At 34.8% G+C, this 14,681-nt stretch overlaps 1 protein-coding gene across 2 annotated transcripts in view; it reads left to right on the forward strand.

The window, feature by feature from the left end:
* The first annotated feature begins 4,582 nt into the window (after positions 1 to 4,582).
* LOC111043807 overlaps positions 4,583 to 14,681 on the forward strand; it is a 98,883-nt gene continuing 88,784 nt past the window's right edge. For both annotated transcript variants that reach the window (XM_039433946.1, XM_039433947.1), the window contains exon 1: positions 4,583 to 4,959. In XM_039433946.1, coding sequence (XP_039289880.1) covers positions 4,860 to 4,959 — 100 coding nt within the window. In that variant the 5' untranslated portion in view covers positions 4,583 to 4,859. The remainder of the gene's footprint in view (positions 4,960 to 14,681) is intronic.

Genomic DNA, 14,681 nt, shown 5'->3' on the forward strand with positions numbered 1-14,681 from the left:
GTTGTGTGGCGAGTGCCATTCTAACTTGATACGGTAGCTTCTTTAAAATAATACTTGCTAATGCCGATTCATTAATGGGCTCGCTCAATTGAGAATTTTTAAACTGTAGGGCAGTGACGAAAGTGGTACATGCACCGTCTAAGTTAGGGTTGAAATCGCATGATATAATGTCCGCTAGCACGTCCAACTGTTTACTTCTGCTCCAATACTGTTCCAGGAAGACAGCGACAAACTCATCCAATGATGTAAATTCATGGGCTCTACTCCGAAAAAACATCAGGGGTTCGCCAATCAATAAACTAGTCAAACGAAGACGCCAAAAATTCCAAGAGGTGGGTGTTAATGATTGAACTAGTTTTATCTGATCTATAAATTCTTTAGGTTGGAGATAGCGATCTGTATTGTCAAAACGGCCTAATTCATTGAAACTGTGTAGTGAATCAAACGTTGCTATGGGAATAGGCTCTATATTCTCGTGCGGAAATTGATGTATTTGATTTTCAAGTTGTACTAACTTCTCTTGGGCCTGTTTCCAATGACTAGAAGCTTCTGTTTCATTCTCTACTACTTCGGCATTTAATTCAGATGAAAATAATTGCTGTTCTCCAACGGCTGTCTCCAATGAATTAAGTTGTATTATGTTTTGATTTATATCAGAATTTGGGTGAGCTATTTCATGAATTTGCGAAGTGTTTTGTGCTGGTAGGTTATCTATTCTTTCGTTTAACTCACAAGTGACAGTATCTATTTTTGCTGTTAAATCGGTTGTAATTAGTTCTTGATTTTCAGCGGTAGATGCTGATATTGTGTCCGCAGTTTCCTTACCCGTTCTTACCGATGTATCCTTCAGTGATTCCCGCATTTCCTTCATTTCCGCCTTTAAGTTCTTCATTACTGTGGTCATTGTTTTTTCTAAACTATTAGAAAATGACTTGATCATCCCCTCTACTATAACCCTTCTTATTGCTTCTTGGGAGACATTTAACGGTTTATTACTGTTCACAGGATTCTTGGCGGTGATTGAAGAGATCTGGGCGTTGGACTCCATCGCGCCCCCCTCAGCGTCGATCTCCGCTACTATCGCCGTCTGCAGTGTGTCTGCTACCTTACTTTGCGTGGACGAAAAGAGACTCATATTTTAAAAATGGATTAAGTGTCAAGTGTTTGTTAAAAAAGTGAAAGTTTTGGCCAACAAGGCATTAATAAGGACACAAATGAGGATAGGCCTATGGATATTACAAGCCAGGTAACCTATTTATTACTTAAGCTCTTATAATATAATAATACTATTCATTGATTTCTGACTAGCAGTTTAGGCTTATAAAATATAATCTCTCTCTATAAACAGGTAATTTTTTACAGTACTAATAATATAAAATTTTCTTTAAAACATATAATTTCTCTTTATTTAAAGCTATTGATTCCCCAAAAAGTAATACAAATTTCCCTTCGCCAGTTTTCCTCACAACTCGTATAAGTTATCTATAATTTTCAATATGGTTATTGACTTAATTTCAAATAATTATTCGATGAGCTTGGCTCTCATCATCAGTCCCACGTTGGTACGACATGTCTTTCTGTCGTATCCGTGGCCTATCACGTTGGGCGACATGTCTTTCTGTCACGTTATTCTTTATATTTAAATAACGATTAGCCTCCTGCTTGGCATCAGTCGGTAAAGCATGAGATTTAATATAATTAGGTCGTGGTTTTCTAATAGTATTCAGTCTTAAAAAATCTTGATAGGCCTAGATATGGGCTTCTCCAATAACTCTTGTAATTCAATAAATAATAAATATATATATAAAAATGATACTTATACTATAGAGATGAGGAATAAAAAATAAATTGCACACCATGAAAATTTCACACATATATTACACAAATAATGCAAAGATCAATCGAGGCAAAAAATATATATAGAGCGATAAAAAATATAATATAAAAAATAGAACAATATTTGAAATCAATAAAAATATCACAGGCTAAACTTTATATTCTAGATTTGTGGCACGAATCATTACCATGTGCCTTTATCTTGAAATCATATGCATTCCTTTGCATGTAGCTGCGACATGCACTTGCTAATACTTGTCGACTTGGATAATTCAATCAAAAATATGTGCTCTAAGATCAGCTTGATAAATTAGCCACTAATAATCCAAATATATATTTATATATTAAAATCTCTAGTATTTAGTAGATTTATTTGTATCTAATATACATTTTTATCTCAGGGTGCAAGATTCGGCACCTGACGGAAATAGGTAGAGCCATTCATCTAGTGAATTAGAACTATGATAAATTATCGCAAATTGTATTGCAAAAAATTAAATATTGTATGCATACGTTTGATAGCCTAGATTTCGTACTTCTTTGATTAAATAGAAATTTCTAAAATATTGATCTATATTTTTCTTTCAATTAAATACCTTTAATACTAATTTTTTACTTGCGCAAGTATTACTCTTATTAATTTCTTAATTTATTATAAAACCCTTTCGGCGAGCTAGCTTTGATCATCAGATTAATTCGAAGCACTAGGGCGCCCATCACTAAGTTCAAATTTAATCACTCACGTGTCGAAAATCTTCTTATAAGCCGCCGATGTCGATCCAACTCCATGCGGTCCGGGAATATGGTAGCCGGAATCGTCTCCTCCAAGGGGTTATAAATTTAATTAAAATGAAAAATGACTTCTGCTTCACAATAGCATCACGAAGTCTTTTAAGAAATTTAATAATTTACTTTAAATTTAAACTTTTACAAAATCATTAGTAAGGTACTTCGCTCTAAAATATTTGGGGTCCTCTTATGGTGGCATTTGGCTGGCGAGTGCCGGTTCTTCCTTCTCAAGTTTTACAGATTCTCTTTCCGACTTTCAAATTAGCATAAAATTTAAATATCTCAATCCTCCGCCATTAAATTCAAATAGATCTTACAAAAAATGCCAAAATATTGCTTAGATTATATGATTAATAATTTCTTTGCATTCGAGCCATATTGATAACATAGATTACACAAATTTTTACACAAAATCTACTACAATTATATAAATATATATAAATATTTTTGAATTGGCCTACAGTTGCCGCCTATTAACTGCCGTTTTACTATTGGTGCATGCAAATTTTATTAGGTATTCATGCGCCTGGTAACTCTTATTTCCTGAATACATTAAATTATTTTTATTTGGTTTTTTATTTATGCTCTTTGCATGCTAGTTAATATTCTATATATTAATATTAATTCCATGCTACCTAATAATTAGCCACGTGGACGGGTGTTTTTTCACATTGCACACCATCCGAATGCAATAAAGCTCTGCCAAGGGGTTTTGGTCAGATTCTACGTTCTTCGGTTTGATCGATCTCTAGGTCACCGATCCGTGAATACATCCATATAACCTCAATCTTCAAATATTTTATAAATAATCTATTTATGAGTAGTAAACTTCCTTCAAATCCTTTTTAAGTTCTTGTACCATTTAGCCAGAACAAGCTGATGCTATCTAATCTTGTTTATTATCTGCTTGGCGATATTAGCCAATTACTTTATTTTTAGACCTATTACTATTTCTGTTAGGGCTTTTCATCTACCCAGATTTAAATATGTTACAATTTTAAATAACATTTTCACCTAAAATTGAAAATAAGCTCGAAATTCGATAAAATGTGATTATCCAATTCATAACTGTTGGCAACTGTTGATTCTATTAAATCATTTACTATGAAGAGATAGCAGACTTCGAGTGTATCCAGCTTTATTGTCCTGTCACCAGCTGGCTCAGATCTTTGAATAGTAGACTTGACATGCGCGTGAACACTAGCGTCAGCCGTCAGGTGATCGATTTTCATAACGGCAATGAAAGTTGTTTGAATGCGCCACACCAGATTTTTTATGGAGTAAAGGAAGATAAAGCTACATACGAGGAAGAAGAGACGAGGGCTTTCTATTCACAGTAGCCTGTGTATTTGTATTCTTCTAAAATGATGAAAATAATTATAATATACTGTATATGCGTAATGAGCGTAGGATGAAGCCATGCACTATCGATGCTGAATGAGAGAAGAAGTTACGAGCGAAATATATACCGTATAATGTAACATTTATATTCTTATCCTCTTTGCTACAAGGTAAGCGATGAGGGTTTTCTATTAACCAGGCTTTCCGCCCTTAGGCCTATCTGTAGCCTGTTCATTTGTAAGTATTATTTCAATCTGAAATGAAGAAAGAAAGAAATTTATTTTTCAAATCAACAAGAATTGATCAAAAATAATATAAGTAGACTATGCGTTCTGTATGACTAGGATAGGTCTCATCTTATAATGGAAGAAGAAGCTACGGGGTGTAAGGATGAGGGTGCTCTTGGTCCGTAGAAGCTACACATTGCTAAATGCGGCTTGGCACCATTCATTATGCAGTTGACAGTGCATTGTGAATGCTTCACTGCACTGCACAATGGCATGATGTCCAATGTCCATAGAGCATACAGGTCCTCAGAAGCGCCGACAGAGATCGGGCCAGTCTGCTCCCCCCGCAACTAAGTAGCTTTCTAGGAATTGGGTGGGGAGCTGAGCTGAAACGTGTTCAAGATACCGAACGTCAACGCAACGCACCGCTTCAGCTGGAACGAATAGTTTCGGTTTAGTTCAGTTCAGTTTCAGTCGCAAGCGTGTAAGTGACATTCTCTGTGTATTATTTCAGTGAGTTGTAGCATGTGATTCTCGTGTGATTGTGTGTAGGCCTACATGGAGCAATCTTCCGGTGCTCCAGTGTTGTATCTGTTCGAAAAAATGAGGAGCCACAGTGAATTGTTTTGGTGATTGTGTGTTTATGTTGAATGATGTCAATAAACTATGGGTTGGACTTTCAGAAATCCATCCATCATCTGCTATTTAACAGTGATGACCATGTTTATACTTGGCATTTCAGTTCCGTCGTCGGCGAAATTGCAAGGTGGGTGAAAGTTGGCAAAAGTTTCTGTAACTTACTTTTTTCCAGCGTACATTGCCGCTATGATAAGTATCTTATACAGATTGAATATAGCAGGGGTGGGCACCTCCCCAAGCCTCCAAGAACGCCCCCCCTCCTAAATTTCCCCACCAAATTTAAGTAACAAACCCCCCCCCACAAACATTCATCCTCTAAAAAAAGGTCGAAATACTGCTAACCTCCTAAAAAAACCCCAAAAATGTTTTCAACCCCTCCCACCAAAAATTTAAGGATCCCTTTTCCTTGCCTCCCACCCCTTGTTTGGTAGAGAGTTAGTGGGAAGGATACTTCGAATATTCTTTCCGAAGAATGGACATTGATATGTCCAAAGCTCCGCCAATTTATGTAGATGCATAACAATATTATCTATCTTATCTATACTTATTACAAATTGCTTTTTTCATATGATATACAGCTCAATAATTATTTTCTTAGTTTATATTTTGTGAATTCATCTATAATTTTGCTGTATTGTAAGCTATTGTATATAAGTGTATAAGCCAGTATATATTGTAATCTACATAAATAAAATACTCAATCAATCAACCCCTGTCAGCACTTCTGGATTCAGTAGTACCACACAGGCATTTGAAGATAAATATGTTTCTTTCTATCCTTTCCATGGATTGGTGTGGGAAGGCTGGCGCTCTCTTATAACAAACTGAGATCTCTCGATTTCAACTATCAAATACTCAGTTATTTTTACGAGAGTCTCTTTTGGTGGTTTGGATCAAGGTCCTGTTTACTATAAAACTATAATATAAGTTATTGTTATTTGAACTACGAGTTTATATGAAAACTGTACATTAGAGATTTTTCGATTATCTACTGGTTTTTTTGGTTTTGTTGGCATGTGAGGTATGAGGACGGCCTTGTCTCTCATTTTTATCAAATTTACACTTTACAGATATAACTTACTGTAGTTACAATTCTAGAATCTTTTTCAAGAGGGTACTTTTTCATATGGTATGTACTTCATTCCCTCATAGCATGGTATCATCAGCAATCTTCCTGTTATTTTTCCCAACACAATAGGAATTTTATAAAATAAAATATCCTTATGAGATAAGAAGAATTTTGTCAAATGTTTTGATTTTGCAGTTCTTATAGGACAATTATTCGATCAATGAGTCTTATCAGAAATTGGAATTGTAGAATGTGAACTGGAAGAAGTCCTATAACAGCAGCATTAAGAGAGGGCCGACTGTGCCCTAACTTCGCTCTTTAGGAAAAAATGAAGGCAGACATTTTATTCTATTATTGGTTTCTGAAGAATCTTGGTTTCAATTCAATTCAAGAATCGTGTGAGGGAATCACTGAAAATACCTTAAAAATTTATGATATTGAATGCGGAGTAGGCCTATGCTGTAGTTGTTTGTTGAACTTGCAACATACCAGAGTTGTTTGGTATGTATATAGAAGGACAGTGGTATGGTATGTTAGATCTTTATAGAGATAATTGAGATCGTGACTTACAAAAAGGTATGAGGGATTATGGACTGAACCCTCCGGCTTGAAAAGTGGCCTATTAACTCATTTATTAGATAGGGGATGACTGCATTGTTTCATTCCAAAAAACCGGTGACTCATAGAATCTATTCGATTAATGACTTTTCGAGATTCGGAGAAGAGCTTGAATGGAGAGAAGTTAGATGTTTTAGAAGTTGAATGTTAGAAGTTAGAAAATGTTTTGTACTTGCATTATACACTTCTGATAAACAGCTTACAGAGTTTAAACTTTGACTGACAAAAAAAGTCAGCTTTCAAAAAGCTTAAACAGTACTTTTACCAAACGAATACTTCAGCCTGGGAATGAAAAATAGAAGACATTGCGTGTTTGAATATTTGCTAGTGTTGTTGAGAGCAAAAATATTTGGAACTCCGGAGGAAGGGAGCATTTTTCCTGTAGAGCTTGTCAAATAATAATTAATTATTAATCTGTTATTGTAATAATTGATTTATTACAGTAGTTATTATTCTGAATTATTTTTTATCATAAATTTAGCATCCAAATTATGAAAAATGAGGGATTCTTGGCAAAAATAGAATATTGAAAGTCAGTAAGCAGCCTTTTTTGCAAGTTTCTTTAAAAAAATCAATACGATCCTATACTTGCTGGATGTGATCGATCGTGGATTGTCTCCTTTCAATACATTCAAAACAATCCTTCTTCCAATATTAAAAGTGATAGAAAGCAATATTATGGGTTCTCAAATTAGCTATCTGTCATGTTTTAATCAACACAAGTGGTCCTCAGTTTCGCAAGCTATTAGTTTCGGATTTCCCCAAGTTGAATTGCCATATATGACGAATGAATCGAGTTTGGTCAATATGTACTGATATAATGATTCATGAACTCACTGAACCTCATAATATATGCCTGTTGCCCTGAGCTACCACTTGCCTAGATATACGTCCAGTTTCATTGGAGAAATTCACTCCAAAATGTCAGTACTCTTATATTTATAACATCAATACTGCTCATTCAACCAATGCTGAGAGTTCAAAGTAAATCTCACTACCTATATAATATGATATACAGATACAGCTTAATATTTAGAGTAGTGAAATAACATCTATATTTTCTTTCCAGTTGCATTGCTTTATAACTTACTAGTTTATTAGTACATATCGAAAATGACAGATGGCTGATAAGAGTGTGGGCTGCAGTGTTTCCTTTAATGGTGGAAGTCGTGTACAGATTATGCAAATCAAACCCGGCTACAAACTAAAATATAGTTTATGTGTTGCCGGTTGCTGGTTGCCCTCTGGTGTGTATTATGACAAGCCATCGACAGTAACTCATTGTGGCTGCTGCATAAACACCGTTTGATTCAAGCAAACACAACGCCACAACTGTTGTGCAGTTCTGCTACTAGATAGTTGGGAGTGTGAGTGTGCGAATCAGTTCAGTTCATCTCTATAGCTTCTACAGTTCCATCCAGAGAGTATAGAATGTTAATTACACTATACTCTGGTTTCATCACTATTCTGGGATATAATTATTATTTAACGAAAATCCCAAATAAATGCTGCAAATCACCCCGAAGACCTCGGGGGGAGGTCTTCGGGGTGATTTGCAGCATTTATTTGGGATTTTCGTTAAATAATAATTATATATCAATTAGCATTTGAATAAATGCATTCACTATTTAATTCCATCTGTAACTATTCTGGGACTTGTTGAAAAATGAGAAGAAGCTGGTTGAGACCTTCTTTATGAGATTCACTTCAAACTCCCAGGCATTGGGAAGCATTTAATAGTTTTTCATAAGGGATGCTGAAAAATATTTAATACTTAGCAACATGGCTAAATGTTTTTTGGGTGCAAATTACAAATAGAAATTCGATTTGAAATTGGATTGTTTTTATGTGATAAATTAAAATTTGAAGAAATTTCGGACATTTGTAGTGGTGAAGATGGTTATGATTTTCTTGTGGAAATTGAAAGATTGAGTTTCTTTAACCTCGAAATTGTTCTAGCAATCAGTTCTTATAACTCAAATATGTGTAAAGGTGAGTAAAGATAAGTTGCGTACAGATATTCGCGCCTCGAACACGCTCCGCACTCGCTCTGCAATCGCTCCGATCATAAACGTTACGCGAGATGTTACGCAAGAGTTCGATAGAGGTTCGAAATATGTTCGAAAGATGATCGCGCGCTTGTCGTATTGTTGACTTCGCTACAAACTAACCTCACTAATGTGAAACGTTCAATCCAGCTGATCGGGTGACAAAACAAAATGAAATATTCTGACCAGGGGATTTCTGGGTAGCATAATAATACATTATGTATTAATCATGTTTATATAATGAATTGATGATAATTATTATGTCTGTCAATGTTTTGAAAGGTGAAAGGCGTGATTGGGATTTTGGCATCTTTCTTCTAAATTCTAATATGCTTAATAATTGCTTTTATCTAGGGAGGAGTTAGGACTTTAGGTCCTCTATGCCAAACAACCCTAGAGACTGAGAGGGGTTGAGAGGGGGAGAATTATTAAAGAGAGGGTGAAATCAAGAGAAATTGATCAGGGAGCAAATTACCTTTTCCAGAACAAATGAATGAAACTACTAATTCATAGTTGATGGACCAATCTCTTAAAATTCTTGATGAGCTCCAAGGTTATTTCTACATGAGTTACATTTTTTAAAATCTAAAGATAGTTTCACCACGGTTCGATTTCATAGAAAGAATACGGACAAAAACTTCAACGACCGGAAAAGGAGCACCCACGTATTTTTTCTATCTCCTGCGTTTCCTTCTCAATCCTACCACTCCACAATATTCTCATACTTTTTGTTCAGGTTTTTTGCCAACTTACTGCATGCTGAACCATTTGTTTGGGCGTAGTACGGCCTCACTCACGATGTATTTATTCACATTGAACTGAAAGTTGAAGGGTAAAGAAATATTGTCTCGCTTTTAAAACCTCCACTCTGTCACGACCTATCCAATTTTTTGAAAAACTTGGTTTGTTCTCCAGTCATTGGTTCATACTCTGATCCGGACGTTGAATGATGTTTGCATAGCCTATGTGAACTCCACCTTGATATATTGTCACTCTCAACTGAGTGTGCTTCTATAAAAAATGAATAATCAGTTGAACTAGTTATTGATGAACAAATTAAATAAATACATTGTTCTGTAATCAAATAAGTATAGGTGGAACAAGGCTACTCAAGTCTATAATCAGAGATCAGTATGAACTTGAAAAGTTCAAATCAATGGATGAACTTTCAATAATAGATAAATGGATAGATTATAAATAAGCTTTCAATAATAGAGAAATCGATAGATTGCATTTCTATTATAATAATGACATGCAAGAAACTGTATAAGCCATAAGCCATATTTTTCTCTATTTGATAATGATAGCACTCAGCAATTATATTAATTAATCAGGAATAAATTAATGCAATTACTTTTAAATAATTTGGCGGTTATACGATGAGTCTCTTGTTGAGCATAAGAACATTTTTGATAGAATGAGTTGCTTCTGGGTCTAGTGAGACCTCAAGTGTCGACAAATTCATTTATTCCATAACATGATTTATGAGAGGCTCTCATATTAGGCAGAATGTTACAAAGACCAAACAAAATTTATCAGATTTTCAATGTTGAAATCACTATAAACTGGAAAACCATAGAAGTATGGATCTTCCTTGATGTATATTCATCCAAGATGTTCCACTAGAATGAAATCAATAAACATCCGAATTTCTATTTTAATTTTCATTGGATCAGCTTTAGCAACCATCTTGAACAAATTTGTAAAGTTCCAATATACCTGTACTCCAAGTTTTAATGCTCTCCAGATTGATGAAACAAAATGTTCATTCTTACCAGTGGTTCGTTCGTATGTGTCAGGTGATTTATGCCAATATTTGAGTAGTAATCCATTGTTTTAACAGCTTTGTTATTGTATATTAAAAGATCATGTCTTGTGCATTCTGTATCAAGACGACAATAATTTAATAGGTTATCATCTGACTGGATATCACCAGTGGTTTAAACTTTGACAACACTCAAAAGGTTCAACATCACTGCAAATTTCAGCCATTTCTTCTTGTTGAAACTTTTGAATCCTATCAAAGATTTAGTTTTGAGAAACAACTTTTGTTTTCCCTGTTGAAAACACCACTTTCGCCACCCGATTTCACTTTCGAGCTGTCTTCACAAGAATCAACATTTCGACAGGCTAGAAATCGGCTGGATATATTAATTTCCACCTTTGCCTTGGCGCTTGGTATCCTGTTTATTGTCAGCTTCGAAAAGAATCTCCATTGCGCGTCAATGTATAGATCATATAATATTATGTATACATTATACATATATGTGTATATTGGCAAGGCATTAGAACCTGACCGGTAGGCCTTTGAGTGTCATTAACACCGGACTGGCTCCATTCTTTCGTTCAGTTCTCTATTATCTCTCTACTCTATACTTAACGACTTGCTTCGGCATGCTACAGATTGAAATGCTAGTGAAAGCGAATGTAAGGACAAAAGGATGTGATGGAGGTAGCTGACTTTGTATTCATCAATCTTCCCTCCCGTATTCTATTCAGGCCTTTCTGGTCGTGGCTTTGTCGTCTTGAAATTATTGTAATGTCAGTCTTGCACTGCGTCGAATGATTTCTCCAACTTCTGACGTAATTATTTACGGAATTGAACAACTTTCAAAGGATTTTTTATCTTATGAATTCACGTTTGGTGTTCTTCTTAGTTGCTCAGAAATTATCATCCCTACGCCCTACATACAATCAGAGAGAAAAGAATACTCAGATTTCGTTTGTCTCTGATACAATCTATAAAGAGTTCAGAATAATGTATACCACCAACAATATTATGTAATCACAGACCATTTGTAACGTTGAGAAACAGAATAACACATTGCAAGTGTTCAACATTCTGTTTCTCCATGGTTCTACTCAGTAGAGAGGAATTTCACACCCCTATAATTCAATAGATATTAGTCCTTACAACACTCAACTTTTCATGAGTGAGAGTTTCCACTGGCAATTTAATAACTATTAAGTTCTCACAGTACCGTACTCAACTTTTTATAAATGATAGTTTGCACTGGCAATTTTCTCCCATGCATGTTCCTCTACTTCCATGAGTCCACTTCCAAACCCCACTGTGACACTGCTTTGCTTACCATCTTCCCATCTACTATTCCTCTTGCTCTCAAACTCCACCAAAACCAAATGTTTTTCAAGGCAAGCTGACCCACTACCCAGCATGGACCATCTCCTGATTGATGGGACAGTCAGATAGCGTTCGTCTCCGACAAAAGGCCGGTCCAAGTCCAAGTTTACACTGTCCGACAACGACCGGTTTTAGCTTTTGTGGCAACAGTGCTGAGTTGAGCTCAGTACTGTTAGCTGAACCTTATGCTTCTCGAGCAAACCTTGTTCACCTCTCTCTTCGAAATAATTGTCAGCTGATTTAAATGAGCGCACAAGAAAGCATTCACCTGTGTAGGCATATTTGCTGTTATGGAAATGGAAAGTACTTCAGATAGAGCTCTCACCAGGCAGGTTCCAGTTCTACAAGGTGCAATGCAGCAGTATCTGATAGGAGTTGAATAGTTTTTGTATAAGTTACATTTTAACTTACGACGAATCTGAAACTTGTTTGTAAGTGTACTGAATTCTGAGGATACAAGAACTTCACTGAAGTGATTGAACATGAAAATCAAGGTCTATTGCCTTTTACAACCATAACTTGAAAGTTGAAATACCGTAGCAGTAATAGACTTGTCAATCTTGTCTCTTAAATTTCAAGCGTGATAAAACTCCATTAGAACAAATCAGAGGAGCCTTCTTTTCAAAAAAGCCTTCTCTGATTGTTTCTCTTGACATTTAATCATGGTTAATATAGTTAACAGGCGTTTGTGCAACCGGGCTTGGATCACATCTACTAGGAGAAAATTGGTTTAGAAAAAACTTCACTCAATTTTCACTGAGCGCAACTAACAAAGTTTTCCTAGCCAGTAGGATCACCAAAGCTCGAAATGGACAGGCAACCTAAGAAGAAGAAGAAGAAGAAGGAGAATAATTGAATTTATCGTAGTTTCCCTGTGAATAGGCGATAAGTGCCAAATTGCAAGTAGGATTAGCCATGAATTATTGGCTTTTATAATATTTATTGAAAAAAATCAAATTGCTAAAATTGTATGATGCACAATGTTTGTTTCAGCTCAAAATGGGAATATTCCAGTGTTTAGAGTTGAATAAAAATAATTTTAAATAAATTCGCAATTAAATGTTATAGTTGGAATTTCTTTAGAATGTTATATTCAAGGTGGTAACTACTTGTGATTTTGCTACTGAATGAGTTAAGAGACATTTTCCAAAAGTTAAGAGATTATTAGTGGAATAATTTTACTGCTTGATCTGCGTGAGAGGAGGTGGACTACTAGAGAAACAAAGTCAGATAATTTTTTCTCAGGAGTTTCGTAACAAAGTCTGAAAAATATTTGTTACAGATAGTCTTTCATTTCCAATGCTTATCTTATTGTGAAATACAATGTTGATATCATTAGCTTTTCACATTACTATATCACAGTTCCGCACAGCTCAAATTATGATTGCACAGTTATGAAACATTGTAACAAGTCAAATTAAAGCCAAGAAGTATATCCAATTGAGAATGTGTCTCAAAGAATAGTAACGCCAATGACATCTCTGAAAATTACTTTTGTACCTTCTAAATGAGAGGAAGAGGAGTTTCAACACGTGGGATTCTCCCTTTGTTTGAACCGGAGGTTGGATTATGCAACCACAGAGCACAGACCACCAACGATCTACCTGATAGAATTTATTGAATCAATGCTGCCACAAGTTCGAGATATTTTCGATAAGAATTGGTTCGAAACTAGAAATTCAACGGAAACTGCTGAAGATAAGAATGATTTACGAATATCATTCAAATTAATTAAACGTGTTCTTGTAACGTATATAATTCTCCTTTAGTATGGGTTTTTGAACTTTTTTATTAGAAAATGGATCATGGATGATATGATTAGAGTAGAAGCTGTTTCGAGCTAAAAGTGATAGGAATCGCACTTCTAATATCAAAGTTTTCTATTCCCATTTCAAATTGAATCGTAATTTATAGATCTTTATCAATTCTGTTTCATGAATAATATTGATTTGTGGCTACAAAACCTATGAAGACCCGATTTACTATAATTTGAAATTTAAATGAAACAAATTGATAGAAATCTTGAGAATCAAAAAGTTATTAAACTTTTTAGATTGGAAAATGGATCATGATGGATGAAATAAACTATCTATTCAAACTGATATGACTTTAGTAGAAGCTATTTTGAGTAAAAATGATAGAAATCGCAATTATAAATGAGAGGTAAAATCTGTCTTCAAAAGATAAGGTAGACTCTTCTTCTCTGCTTTGAGTGGAATGTAGATTAGAGCAAATTAAGAATAACCATTGTGAATTGTGATATCACAAACGATGATGGTACAAGATGGGTTGGACTCATCATTCCACTATTGTCTTAATGGCAATAGCTATTGGCCTAATTTCTCCATCAGCACTATTTCAACAATCAGTTGTTTCGTAGCAAGCAACTCCTGTTACATCCAAATACCGCACCAAATTTAATCTCACAACATTAAGCCGGTCTTGTAATGAGCTTTCATTGTTATGAAGCATTGAGTTGGTTAATGTCGATGGATAGTATCTACCAGATAGCATGAAAGTAAGCCGAACTCAATGGAGTGGAAACTGGTGACGAAAGATTTTTGATGGGGAAGCTTAATTTTCTTGGATGATGTGCTACTTGTCGTTCCTTACCGATAACGGTTTATTCTGAAAAAAGTCATTTGAATATGATCTGATATGATAGGAAACTATCCTTGGCTATCAATATAATAATTCCAGGTGAAAAAAATAATTCTTGAAATATCAACACACTAAAAGTAACAATGTTTGATTTATTGAGATAAGATTAATTAGAACAGATCATCATCAACTACGTACGTTCTTTTGATATTTTTGTACAATTCTGGGTCACGAGAGAGAATTGAACAATAAAAACATCAATTATGAATTCATAAAATAGAACTATAGTACCCTTTAAAATTGATAAAATATTAAAAAACAAGAATACAAATTGTATTGTTTTTTTAATATTTTATTAATTTTAAAGAGTA

This window comes from Nilaparvata lugens, chromosome 8 (assembly GCF_014356525.2).
Source record: "Nilaparvata lugens isolate BPH chromosome 8, ASM1435652v1, whole genome shotgun sequence".
Lineage (NCBI taxonomy): Eukaryota > Metazoa > Arthropoda > Insecta > Hemiptera > Delphacidae > Nilaparvata > Nilaparvata lugens.